The 13,917-nt window shown below is 41.6% G+C and overlaps 1 protein-coding gene across 1 annotated transcript in view; it reads left to right on the top strand.

The window, feature by feature from the left end:
- The first annotated feature begins 168 nt into the window (after nucleotides 1-168).
- SNCA (synuclein alpha) overlaps nucleotides 169-13,917 on the top strand; it is a 70,969-nt gene continuing 57,220 nt past the window's right edge. The window contains exons 1-3 of the mRNA XM_026848102.1: nucleotides 169-296; nucleotides 1,744-1,889; nucleotides 7,510-7,551. Coding sequence (XP_026703903.1) covers nucleotides 1,769-1,889; nucleotides 7,510-7,551 — 163 coding nt within the window. The 5' untranslated portion in view covers nucleotides 169-296; nucleotides 1,744-1,768. The remainder of the gene's footprint in view (nucleotides 297-1,743; nucleotides 1,890-7,509; nucleotides 7,552-13,917) is intronic.

Here is a 13,917-nt window from a genome sequence, read left to right on the forward strand (position 1 = left end):
GGAGGGAGCGGCGCGGCGGGGCTGGGAGAGGCTCCGCTCCGCGTCGGTGCTGCCGAGGGCTGGGCTCGCTGTGTCTGCGTAGCTGTAGGGGTGCGCGCTTGTGTGTGTGTACGCACACGTGTATTTATATATATAAAATCTGTAAAACGTCATATGTATGTATATAATTCCTGTTTAACGTCCTCTTGTGGGTACGGGGGAGGGAGGAGAAGCCGGGCGCCGTGGCCGCCTTGTGCAGACGGCGTGTCAGCTGGAGCCCGTGGGTGCTGTACGGTCGCGTCGCCCTGCCCGCCTCGGTAGGTGCCTCTTTCTCTCTGTATGTGTGTATTTATATATGGTCGCGACGCCCTACCCTCTCCCTCCCTCTGCAGGTGCCTGTGTATCATCTCATATATACATTCCGCACCACCCGCCCGGTCCCCAGGTGCCCCCGCACCTGGTCGTGGCGCTGCCTCCACCCGGGGATGGATGGGACTGGGGACAGGCCTGGGGACCCCAGCGGCGGAAGAGCCGGAGGGTCCCGCGGGCTGGGGCCTGCCTCCGCCCGGCTTTGCGTGTGTAAGACCCCCGGCCCCCCCTCTCCAGCCCCAGGGTAACAGGTCCCGTAGGCAGTTTGGCTGGAGCACAAACGCTGCCTTTCCCCGCACGCTCGTCACGAGTTAGACGAAAGCTGCGGCAGCCCAGATGCCTTCCTAGACATCCGTTCCTCCTACTCAGCCTCCAAGCAGAGAAAAGAAAATAACAGGCAGCGCTTCTTTCTGTGTGGGTGCAGGAAGATAAAGGACTATCGATAACGATTTTGTTGAAGAGACACTGATTTCTTGGGTTTCATTACTATTTTAGTAGTTTTGATGTAGTGCTGGGTTGTATAGCTGCCACAGCACTCACTTGGTAGATTTAGTGCAGTGCTTTTAAAATCCTGCATTCTTGCTTTTGCTTTTTAGTAAAATCTTTTCTCAGTCTTGATACATGCAAAGAACCCATTTGGGAAAACTCAGTTTCCAGAAAGTGACGTGTGCTGTGCACAAAATGCTGGACTGCTGGTAAAGCATCATTTTCTATTTGCTCCAGTCCTTCTGGGTTGTAATGGCAGTTTCTTATAACAAGTGAACATTTGTCATTTAGAAGGATTTGGGGGTTTTGTGATTTGGTTTGTTGGTCTTTCTTGTAAGTCGCTAGGGTTTTTTTAAGTTGGGTTTTTCCTCTGGATGAGAGGTGGAGTATCATCAAATCACAGGGCTAAACCTTGCAATCAGCATGTGAACTGAATTGTCCTTTGGAGGAAATGATGCTTTGGTAGGCAAGGAAGGGACTTGTCATACCAATGAGTCCATCTTCCAACTAGAACTGCGTTAACAGCAACCTCTCTGTGGGATTCTGTGGAAACAGGATCCCCAAGCTTTGCTTGAATTGAGGGAGCTGCTCTGGCAGTGCTGTTTAGTTTGCTATGTACTGCAGCATGTGAGAAAAAGCGATTCATGTAATCGTACCCCTTTCTAGTTATTTAACTGTTCTTTCTATCTGAAATACTGAGTGTAACCTCACATACGGAAAGGTGTTTGTGTAATGCTAATCAGAAATAAGGGTGAAAGTACATATTATGAGGGTATAAATACTATCATTTTTAAGTAATTGTGATGCCATTAGGTCTGAATAAAATTTTCCTCCTTTTCTGGGATAAAAAGCTGAAAAAAAAAAATTTTATTGAAAGTGTACTGTCTTTTTCTTTTTTGTTTTTTCTAGAGCTGTGTGAAGAAATTTCTCAGCCATGGATGTGTTCATGAAAGGACTTTCCAAGGCAAAGGAGGGAGTCGTAGCAGCAGCAGAAAAAACCAAGCAGGGTGTGGCAGAGGCAGCAGGAAAGACGAAAGAGGGTGTCCTCTATGTGGGTAGGTGGGCAGCAGAGATCACACTGCTGGTCGGTGTACCCTGACGCTCACAGCTGGATCCTCATCAGACCTATTCTTCTGCAAAAATATATACGTAATCACTTGTAGGAGACTGTTACAGAACAAGAGGAGAGTTGTGACCCCTTGAACTCCAGTTCTTTGAAGCCAAACTTTGGTTCTTAGGTCACTGTGTTGTGCTGACCGTGTGTTACTGCTCTGTGGTGCCACACCTGTAATGCCAGACTGAATAATTTTGTGTCTTAGGGGGTGCTTTATGGTACAGGTCACTAGCTGACGGTCTGTTCAAGATGTTTACTAGGTTAAGGCTGAAGGGGTAGTTGATACAGTAAAATAAATTGAGAAAAATTTGTAAAATCTGAAGTGGAAAGTAGCTTTACAACATCCCGTAGAACGTGTATGAAAGGTTAATTCAGGAACTGAGCATAAGCCATGCTGGCTGCTTGGCATGTCAGCATTAACATTTTGTATGTCAGGTGTCATCTCATCTCTTGAAATTAACTTCATGTTCCGTGCTTCAGGTAATATTGCATATCCATAGCAGATACTTTCCATGACTTCTTAAGGAAGAGCCACTACAGTTAATGAGGTAGGGCAGGTAGACCCCAAGGTAGTGAAGCAGTTGTTAAGTGACTTATCTAGGTCACACGAGAGTCTTGCACAGAGCCAGGGATAAAATTATTTTCAAGTCCCAGATCGGTACACTGATTGCATGATCATCCTCTTTACTTAGCAAGCATTGGGCTTTAGAGGACTATCTTGCAAATGCTGCCATGAAAAATTCACAGGAAAATTATCTGCCAAGACTGTATGAATTAGTGTTTTTTTTAAAAAAAAAAAAAAATAGTCATGGATCTATTTCTCCTATTCATTAAATAAAGTTCATCTATAAAATAATGGAGGGGAAAAGATACTCTTTTCTGGAGGTTATTTCTTTTTTGCTGATTTTTCTAGCAGGTCAGTTCTGTAATGGATGCTGTGTGTAGCTAGGATGATGTGCACAGATATCAAAGAGAAGTTAAACAGAGCTGAAAACCAGAGGCATTTCTTTTAAAGGGGAGCACTGAGATCTCTTCAATTCCAGTGCCTTTTCAGGATTCCCTCTGCCCTTGCAGGCTAGTTGCTGTCTGTAACAAATTATTTCTGCTCCAATAGTTTAGACTACTCATTTGGAATATGCTTTTCTCCTGCTGAGCCATGGCAAAGCTCGGTGCTCTTGCCAACAGAGATGGCAGTCATTTTGAAAACTAATTGTAAGATGAGTCTATTTTAAAATGAGCGTCTGCTCATTTTCTGTATCAAAATAGATGTCCTTTCACTGTACATTGTGCTTGACGTTGGAGTTATTTTTCAGGAGTAGGGCTTTCTTTTTTTAATTTTGTTTTCTTCTAGTTCCTGACCATGCTTCTGGGGTCACTGATTTCTTTGTGTTAGAAACCTGCATTTTGTGCTGAATTAATCTTTGTGTCTGACCTGTTTTCCAGATTGTAATAATATTTGAACTTAGTTCGGCTCCCAAAGGCAACAGATTTCCTAATCTCTTCTGAGATGCTTTTTCTGAGGTTGAACTTTCAAGGGCAGGCTTGCTATTTATTTCAAGAATAAAATACTGCGGACAGCAGAGCCCTGAGCCATGATAGAGAACTATGTATATGATTGTAGTAACGGTAAGGATCCTTCCCACAGCAGATGCCTGCTTTTCAGGAGGAAAGAGCTATATGCAGAGTTTCAATCATGCAGGTAAAAAAGCCTGTGGTTGGAAGCTGCCTTCAGGAGCTCTGGCAGCTCATAGGCCTGTGTGTGTTCCTGCCCATACCTGTTTATAAGAAGCCACGGCTGCTCCAGCTAAAGCTTCACCAGGATCAAGGGGCAAACAGAGCTGGGTATTTCTCTGTCTACTTCCCAAGCACACAGCAGGAGTGGCTCTTCTGAGCAGCATTAGCAAAGGCTGGTGTGATAATTCTTTGGTTCTGTAGGCTGATAACAGTTGCATGCAAAAGGTGATGAAACCCCTGTATGAGGAGAGGAGCTGCACACTGCATTAGAGCTCCTGAAGGTTTCTCCCTCCCTATCTCTATAGTTGGGTTTTCAGATATGAGTTTCACAGCCATATTATGCTGTGAAAGATGCTTGACATCTTGCAGAGAAGAAGAACCTAACAACACTGGGCTGAGAAGGACCTGTTAATCATTTTCAGTTTCAACAGTCAACTCCTTAACATTCAGCCATCCATTGCTGCTGGAGAATTAATAAGATGTGAAGTCTTTAGTCCAGATCCCCTTGGTGATATGGTATCTCACTGAAATCAGTGGAATTTAAGTAAATATGGAAAAGGTCTGGACCTTTCTGTCCTGGCTGCTGCTAACCATTATCTGAAAGATTGTAACATCGTTCTATCTGACAAGAGTTCTAATAACAAAAGCTTCTGCTTGGGATGAAATGTGGTCATTGTCACTTTTTTCTTTTTTTTTTTTTTTTCCTTTGTCACAAGAAAAGTTTTCTTTGGCATGGGAGGAAATTTAGAGCTCTGAGGGAGAGTGGCATACTGGAGGGTTAACCAGAGATCTTTTTACCTCTCCATGCTGGTCTGTTCTTTCTTCATCTAGTCTACTGTCTTTGTCCTGCTTTTTAATACCCAAGATACTGTTCAGTACAGTCTATAGTGTGTTTTTATGCTTTCAGGTGTGTGGTTTTTTCCTCTAAATTCCTCTGCTGATGTATTTCAGCACTGGCCAGCTGAAATCAGTGGCTCTGTCTTGACTCATACAAGCACAGCATCAGGTCCTTTCCTGATGTCAAACAATGGCCTGATCATGGATTAGAAAGGAGGAGTGAGGCTCAGCAGTCCTGTGCTGCATTGTGTATGCTGTAAATTTAAAACTGGGTTTCTACGTATCCTTCAAGAGCTGTTGGTCTGAAGCAGTGAGGAAATAAGTGGCAATATTTATCCCCACTTGCTTTGATAACAAGAACTAAGAGTAAGAAGGCTGCTCTGGCATGCTCTTACTGATCTGCTGCTCAAGAACTCCTCTGAGCTCTGTGTGCTGCTAGAGAGCTGAATCTTTTGCTCAATTGACTCTTGAGTGCATGTTCAGTGGTCAGGAATGGAAGTTTCCAGTTTGATCATTTTTTGTTGTGTTATACCTTAGCAAGACAAAGGAATAGTTTATCAGGAGCAGGGTGGCTAGGGGATGAGTTGTTTACTACTCCCTGTACTTAGCTGGCACATGGCCTTAGAGTAGAACAGTGCAGTCATGACCTATTTGGCAAGACCATCCAAATTCCTCTGCTGCACTCTTTTCAGAAGGTTTCTTATTTTCCTTTGGTAGTAGAGAAGCCAGCAGAGTAGTCAGGGCACTCAAGGTCTGTCTGGTGGAATAATGGGCTTCAGCACTTGGGAGCAAGTGTTTTCCTTAGGAAAGCAGATATTGTCATCTTAATTAGGGCTTATGTCTCCATGTCTTTAACCAGCTCCAATTGCATCAGCTCAGCAGTGTAGGTCAGAGTCAGGTTCCTTGGTCTTATATTATCCCTACTTTGATTCCTCTGTTGCCCTTGTTACAGAAGAGTACAATAAGCAAGATTATTGATGTTTTGGGAATGAAGGACAGCTGGTTTCTCTTGGAAGCGATATGGATGACCAGCTTTCCTTCGTTGCCAGCCAGAAGCTGTCCTACTGAATTCAACTGTTGTTATTTATAGGTCTGTTCTGGCATATCCTAATGTACTTCTAGATGCTGTTGTAGCTGTGACTGCAAAAACAGCTACTTCCATGCAAGTGTGCAGTAGTGGGGCAAATAGTATTGAGCTCTAATATATGCTGTAAGGTTTGGACCACCATTTAGCTGGTTGTTTGCCAATTGGATTTATCTATACATAACTGTTCTGTATGGGTCTGCAAGCCAAGCTTTTGTTAAAGTCTTGTCTTCCACTAACAGACTAGCATTTCTGTCTTAGTTGTGGTTATAGCAGTGTTCGGTCAGGGTAAGTGAAATAAGAACCGACTTGCATATGTCCCTCTGGAGATGTATACTTTGCAGAGGTCCTCAGGGAGTTCTGCCATACCATCCATCTCTTACCAGCCCTAGGGAACTGAGTACTTTCTATTCACAGGTTTCCATGTGTTTAATAGCTTGGCCTGCAGACAATAACTTCAATAAGATGGACGAGATATTGGCCAGATCTAAATATGCATTTAAAAGCAAATGCTTAATATTAAGTATGCCATAGAAACACTGTAAGCCTGAAATGGTGTTTAGTCTCTTTGTAGAAGTCAGTAGAACAATTATCTGCTTGGATTGCAGTATGTGTTCAAAGTGCTTTGCATCTTCAGGTCTCATGGTGCTGCAAGACTGAGAACCAAAGTCATAAAACAGTTGTTAACCCTTGGATCTAATTAAATGAACGATTCTTTCAGTGGTAAATATCTTCGGTGAGAGAAACAGCTTTTTTTAAAGAGAAAATCAGAATACAGGGGGGGAAAGACTTTTCTAACCTCTTCATTAGCTAGTTAAAGGAACATGTCATTTTACTTGATGCAACTTTTTTTTTTTTCCTCTCATTTATCATGAATTATTATTCTGCTCTTGCTCACGGATAACGGAGCCTTTTCAATGCTGTAGTCAGTTTGATAGTACCACAAATACATGTCTTAAGTTCCATAAATTGGCACTAGTAGCAAGTAGGACAAGTAGATCTCTGGTAGGGAAAAAGACATGAAGTTATGTTTTCAACAGTAGTATGTGCTGATTTGTTTCTCTTTCCATTGAAGACACAAGAGAGATTGTTCCCTTTCATGCAGCATGATAAAAAGCCGTGATATTTTTACATGGGTGTTCCAGAAATCAGTTTGGTCTTCAGGGTGATAGAGTTACAGTGCTTACACAGGTCTTGCATTATGTCTCATAGCTCTAGGTTGCTGTCTCCAGAATTTTATGTAAGTTGTCACATGTGCCTGTGACAAGGAGGACACTGGATGCAGCAGACCTTGGGTTTGACTCTGGGGGCATTTTCACGTTTGAATCCTATGTATTGTTTAATGTTTCCCTTTCAGATTAATTTTTGACTAAATCTGCCGAGCGCTACCAGCTCCCCCATGATTTTAACTTCTAGGTCTTTCTGTAGTTCAATAACAGTTGTTAACCGCTGCAAACTGAGATCTGGGAAAGAGTTGAAAGATGAAATTGTAAGGATCTTGTGGAAACTTTGGCTCTGATCTCTATAAACAACATGCGTGAGCCTCCTTAGGATGTTAACAGCAACATGATTTCTGTGGAGTCATCCATGTGAGCTTGCAAAGTGGGGGGCTTAGTTAACACAGCCATTAAGAAAATGGCAAGGAAGTCAGTACATACAAGAAATAGACTGCGGAAGCATTTCCAGTATTATTCACCCTTCCACAGCCAATACACATTCATGCAGTTGCTCTGTGTTGATGGTTTTGCCCTTTCCCTTAAATTGGTCTTTAATTTTAATAAGCTTAGAAAATACTGTATGCAGCTGTGTGTAATCTATATATTCATCCCTGTTTATCATCCATCTAATCTTTACCAGTACTCAAGAACATGCATTTTCAACCTAATTAATCCTGTTCTTTATTTAGGTTCCAGGACCAAGGAAGGAGTTGTTCATGGTGTCACAACAGGTAAGATAATTACCTCTTAATTTCAACTGCATCCCTATGTTTGATTAACTAACCATTTAGCTGTTAAAATTTCTGTGTATTTTTTTTTGAGAGCACTCTAATTCATGAATAGTAGAAAAACAGAGAAATTGAGAGGCAGAAAGCAACATCATTTTGTCAAAAAGCATACACTTCTACAATCAAATAGGTAAATTTAATATAGTTGTTTCTACGTGAGAAGGATTTTTTGGGAGTTGTTCTGAACCAAATTCAAGCTGTACTAGTATGAGCCAGGAGACTAGTGAAACCAGATACTAAACAGAAGGAAATATCTTACCTCTGTAGAAATAAGTATATCAAGGGTCTTTCTGCTGTTTGTTTATTGCCAAAGTGAAATATTCTGTGCTGGAAAGTTATAAACTAGTTGATATAAAAAAGTGAAGTTGCTTTTTTTTTTTTTTTTTTTTTTTTTTTTTTTTTTTTTTTTTTTTTTTTGTTATGAAGTAGTTTTTTCTCCTTGTGATCTGAAGAGGCAGAAAAGTGAGATCTGGAGAAGGACTGTGGAAGGCAAACTGGGGAGGGACTTGAGTATGTGTCAGGAGAACTTTGCTGATTTAGGAGCTCATAGTCGGTCGGGACCAATGCTTGTGGAAGAGACAGGAATTACTGCAGCAAAGGAGGGAAAATAATGTAGAAGAAACCTCCTTCATACAGTGGGGACTGTAAGACCTAGGTAGAAAGGAAAAACCACAGGGAGTATTTCCAGTTAAGGCCAATGAGGTCAGTGGTGTGTCCATGCTTAAGTCTTTTAGACTATCCCCAGTGAGGCTGGGATGCAAAATAAGTTTCACCTCTGCAGTCACTAACTCAGCCCTGCTGTATAGTTGCTGTTGTTGACTGCAGCCCATATGATTACACTCAAGCTACTGTTAAGTTGGCTGCTGTGTAACTATAGCATAGGATAACTATTGTATAAGGATTGCAGAGGGCACGTTTCCCATGTGGCTTCCCCCACCCAGGCTTTGGGGGGTGTGTGGGGGGATGTTCCCCAAGATGGAGGGCAGTAACATGCAGGGCTGCAGGTGTGGCCCGGTGGCCAAGCTGCAGGAGGAGGTGGGCAAGCTGAGGCTGTAAACTGGTGACTGCATCTGTGACTGCAGAGAATTCTATTTGAGCTTAATGCCCAAGTATCACCTGTGCTTTTAGTGGTTCTTCATCCCAGCCTGAGGTCTGTTTCCAGCAACACACAAAGGGTCTGAGAAGGAGACGGGTCCATGGAGCTGTGCTCTGCCATCTCGGGCACACGCAAGCCAGCTCAGCATGGCTGCTATAGAGGTAGGTCCAGGATCTGTTTTGTGCCTGGAGGAGGGCAGTGTTGTGGGGGATAGGGAGGGGTGGAAGCAGGTTACTGCACGGAGCTGTAAGAGGAACCCCCTCAGCTACCTTTACAGAATTAGGTACAAGGCTCTGGGTATGGGAGACTAAGTGCATGGTAAGATAAGAGGAGGAACCTTGTAAGCATCCCCACCAAGGATGCATCAACCAACACCTCACAGCAAGACCTGCGTTAAGACTAGCACTGAGAAGAAATGAGTTATGGTCACTGGTGATTGCCTCCTGAGCAGAACAGAGGCACCCATTTGCAGACCAGATGCTCTTCTCTGGGAAGTTTGCTGCACCTCTGGGCCCCCAACTGGGGATGTCACCAGGTAACTGACAAGTTTAGTACAACCTTCAGACTGTCACTCTCCCCTGATTTTTCATGTGGGTACTAATGATGTTGCAACCAGAAGTGCAATGTTGATCAAAAAATATTTCAGGTCCCTGGGAAGACTGCTAAATGCTTTGGGAGTACAGGTAGTGTTTTCCTTAATCCTCTCAGTAATGGAGAGAGATTCTGGAAGAAACATGTGTTCCCAAGACATCAATACCTGGCTCCAGGACCCCTGTCTCTGCCAAAACTTTGTTTTTTATAATCATGTAAGAGTCTTTGAAACAAGGTATGCTAGGGCCTGATGGGATCCACCTGTGTCTTTGCTTGTAATTGGCAGGACTGATTCAGAGGGCTTTAAACTGGTACATCTGTGGCTACAGGGAATTCCATGTGAGCTTAATACCCGAGTAGCACCTGTGTTCTTAGTGGTTCTTCATCCCAGCCTGAGGTCTGTTTCCAACCAGACAGATAGTGCAGTCTCAGGTAAGGTGTGCCTGCTGTACCCACAGTCATGCTGCCACTGCAGTGTGGACATGCCCCGTCACTCCCTCCATCCCTAAAAGATTCTTGTGACTCCTCAGCGTGTCCCACTGGAGCTGGTTGGGTAGGAAGATAGAAGGAAATGGCTTAGAGGAAAGAAAGAAGTTTCAGAGTTTTGGTAAGTTGATTTGAATTTGTCACAGTTATGAGGGTTTTTTAGAACTGCCTAATCTCTCAGTAGCAACAGCACTTTCAAACTTTGAAGTTAATATTGGGCAGTATATTTAGCATTTCTACACTGAAAAAGAGTAAATTTGCATTTTAAATTAATTTGCAGGGATCATTTTAGGTATGAACTGAAACCAGTAACCAGTAATTTGTAGTAAGTGGCAAAATGAATGGAAGTGTTTGATCTCTACGGGGTACAGGAAAACCTTAGCTGACTGTAGTGCATGGAATAGAACATGTAATTTTCCGCTGTAGAATAAGGGACTTCTGGAGATGTGAAGGAAATAAATGGTCAAGAAATTTAAGGTGGTTTTCCCCTAAGAAATTAGAAATCAAATAAGTAAGGGAGTATAAAAGGATTTCTTTTTGTTCTATGTACAGTATGTGTATCATTCACCTGTGCTCATGTAAGCCAATGCAAAGGATGAACAACCGTAGGTAAACTTGGCAGTACTTAATACCACAACCCAAATAAATGATTCAGTCAATCACGAGTATTTTTAATCATAAAACTGAACAGAACATCTATGATAGTCCTTCAGAGTTTAGCTGCAGGCTAAACATGCATGTTTGTGTTATGAGGTTTGAAATCTCATCTTTCTAGACCTCAATTAAGAGAGATGTTCAGAGGGATCATGACTATAATCAATAGAGGATTGCATTAGAATGAGATTTGAGGAACATATATCTAGTATCATCACACATGTGGGAGCAGCAACTGACAGCATTAGTAAGAAAGTTAATAGAGGTGATGTTCACCAAGCTGGGCTGTGGTAGAATAAAAGTCAAGACCATTTGCACACGTATGAAACTTGATGAAGAGTTGAGACTGTGTAGTAGGTGAGTTTAGCAGGGAACTTCTTTCCCTTCTTCTGACAGAAACAACTGATCTCAAATGCTGTAAGTATCCATCTTTATCTGATTGGAGTATGTGTAGTGAGACATGAAATTTTAAGTAGATGAATAGAATTTCTGATAGATCTGAAAAGATGTTAATTTTTTTTGTGGAATATATGAAACGGACTATAAAGCCAGACATAAGGAGAGCACATCTGTTACGTACTGCACCTATTAATAGAAAATTCAGGCAATTTTAGGCGAAACAGTGGTTGCTTTTCACCCACTTTAGGAAATGATTGACGCAAAGTGAAACACCCGAAGTTTCCTTCTAGTTATTAAACTGTTTGAAAGGAGTTTGAACATTGAATGAAAATGAAAAATGCATAGAGGACATGCAGGTTGAAATGTGGCAAAATCCAGAGAGCACAGTTTGTGAAATGAAAAAGTATAGGCTTGATAGTGTAAGAACAGGAATTGCTTGGGCACATTTTTAAAAATAAAAAATATTGCAAGTCTATGAAGAATTGTTCTGGCAAGCAGAGAAGGTAGGTAAAAATAGATTTGGATTCACTGTAGAGATGCTATGAGATATAATAAGATAGTGAGAAATGCTAGTGAAGTTGTCTTAGAAATCAGATCCATTTAAATCAATGCTATTCAAGTTGATGTGACAAAATTGCCTTTTAGGACACTTAGAGACCTACTTGTTTCTTTTCATAGGACTAGGGGTTCACCAGTCCTGGTGGTCTTATGATGCACCAGGGTGTTAATATCATGTGAAACCTGAGGTGAAATAACACATTTTGTTATGTGACTAAAAATTATTCAAGAGGTTGGAGACAGTCAAAGGCAAACTAGAAGCACAGATCAAAATGAGTGTGTGTTCACAGTTGTGTAGTCAGTCCTTTTTTACTGTCTGAGTTCCAAGGTCTTGCTAGTTCTGCTAATTTTGAATAGTTTGTGGTTTAAAACCTTTTGCTGGTGAAGGGACTGGGAGCTGACAGATCTCAAAGTGCTGAACAGCTAAATACTCTTTTCAGTCAGCTGCTTTCCAAACCCAGAAATACTAGACTGAGCTTTTTCTTGCTCTAAGCAAAGTATGACCTGATTCTACTAGGTTTAGGCTGTGATTCACAGGAATACAGTGAGCATGTTATTTGCCAAGTCACCCTTTCTCAGGACTTCTGAAGATTGTTTTGGGGTTTTTTTGTTTTGTTTTGTTATTTTGCTTATTGCTTTAATGGGGTGTTAGTTCATGTATCTGACTTGCCTACATAATTAACGTGTCTACTGGCCTTTGACTGTAAATGCATAATTCATCCATCTGGCTTATCTCCCAGGAATAAGTGTCCAGGAATGTGTGGTATCAAAGGTGAAATATTTACAGTCCATCTCCTGATAATCAAAGTAAAGCACTGGTTTGTACAAAAGATCAAGGCTGAAAAGCCCTTGATATTTTAACCACGTCGCTGTTTCCTGAAGCTGAGTCAAAACACAATATCAAGTTATGAACCATATTCAGGTGTTTTGCTTATTTCTTTTCTGATCATTCTTGTTCTTCTTAACTTTCCTGGCCATTGGTATTCCTGTTGTGTTTGTTTTAACTCCATCAGGTATCTTACTTATTTTGTGAATCTCATTATCGTACTGTGTGAATTAAAGAACCCCCAATGTATTTATGGCTTCCTTGTAAATGAATTCTTCAAGTACCTAAGGCAACCTTATTGACTGAAAGACATATTCAAATGTGTATTTAGTGCAGTAAGAGTAATTTCAGTAATTCAGAGAAATCCTGTGGTTTTCATCTACTTTTATTGTGCAAAATGGAAATCAACTATTCTCTTTTTGAATATCTCCAATGGTTTCACATTGATATTGTATGTTACCCTTCATCTACAGTAAGTAGGGAAAGGAGAGCTTCAATGCCAATAATTTCTGCGCAGTGCTAGAGTCAATATTAGAACTTCAGTTTCAAAGTTAGCCTTGGTATGGTTATTGTACACAATCCCAGGATCATTTACTGGAATGGACAGTCTCTACATAGGTGGACAGAAGTAATCAAGCCATAGCATGGCAGAGCTCTGCAGAAGCTGACTTGCTCTTTCTCAGCACTGTGATACAAAGCAGACATCAGCTTTACAAATACATAGTGGCTTAAGATCATTAAACAATCTGGTATTCGGATTAATTTAATTAGTTGGTATCAACCCCCGGCATTCTGAACCGATTTGTTTGAGCGCACTTAATGCTTTTCCCCTGTTACTACTTAGTGTAAACAACTAAATATATGAGACTGGAAGCCTATTTTGGTTTTATTTCTACTGTTGCTAGGGTTCCAGAACTGAAGGGTCACCAAGCTGGAGCTTATTCACAGAGTCACTCTGGTAATGGGATGGTGTTTAGGTATTCCTTAGAGACAGAAAGGAAGAGACTCTTTCTCCTGTTAGTATGAGTTCTTTTGCAAATCTGTGCTATGTGTATAGTTTGCTGGATTTATCATCTGGCTCTGATTTCTGAAGCATGTTGCTTTTTTTACTACTTTTATCAGGTATCTTCTTGTTGTGCCAGTAACAGCATTAGTGGCCTGATTCTGTGCTTTTTTTGTTTTGTTTGCATGTACCAAGCCTTTCCTAGGGTAGTGTGTTTCTGTGAGGAATAAATAGACTTCAGACAGAGCTTTCTCATCACACTCCCCCCCCCGCAGAAGCAGCCTGTCGATAGAGTACTGGATGGATACAATTACATTCTTTGTGATTTTCTATCGTATTGAAATCTTTCTGATTCTAGTTACAGAGTAGTCCGTTGTTGTCCTGCTCTATTTTCCTGGTTTGAGTAAGTGGCGGGGGTTTTTTGGTAGCAGGGGAGGGGGCTACAGCAGTGGCCCACTGTGAGAAGCTTCTCGAAGGTCTTCCAGGTCCAAGTCAGACCCGCCTTCGCACTTTTGTTTATCTTTCTAGGTTTTTTTTTCCTAATTGTTATTTAAAGACCCAAATAATAAATATCTGCTGACCAAAAATAGAGGCAGATCATTTAGTACTCATTCTAACTAATCAGGGCAATTAGCTGTGCCTCTGCAATAATGTATTTAAGAAGAGGAGCCTGTAAGGAGTTGGGGGAGTTGTGAG

Source organism: Athene cunicularia (genome assembly GCF_003259725.1).
Source record: "Athene cunicularia isolate RWA chromosome 4 unlocalized genomic scaffold, athCun1 chr4_part2, whole genome shotgun sequence".
NCBI classification, from domain to species: Eukaryota; Metazoa; Chordata; class Aves; order Strigiformes; family Strigidae; genus Athene; species Athene cunicularia.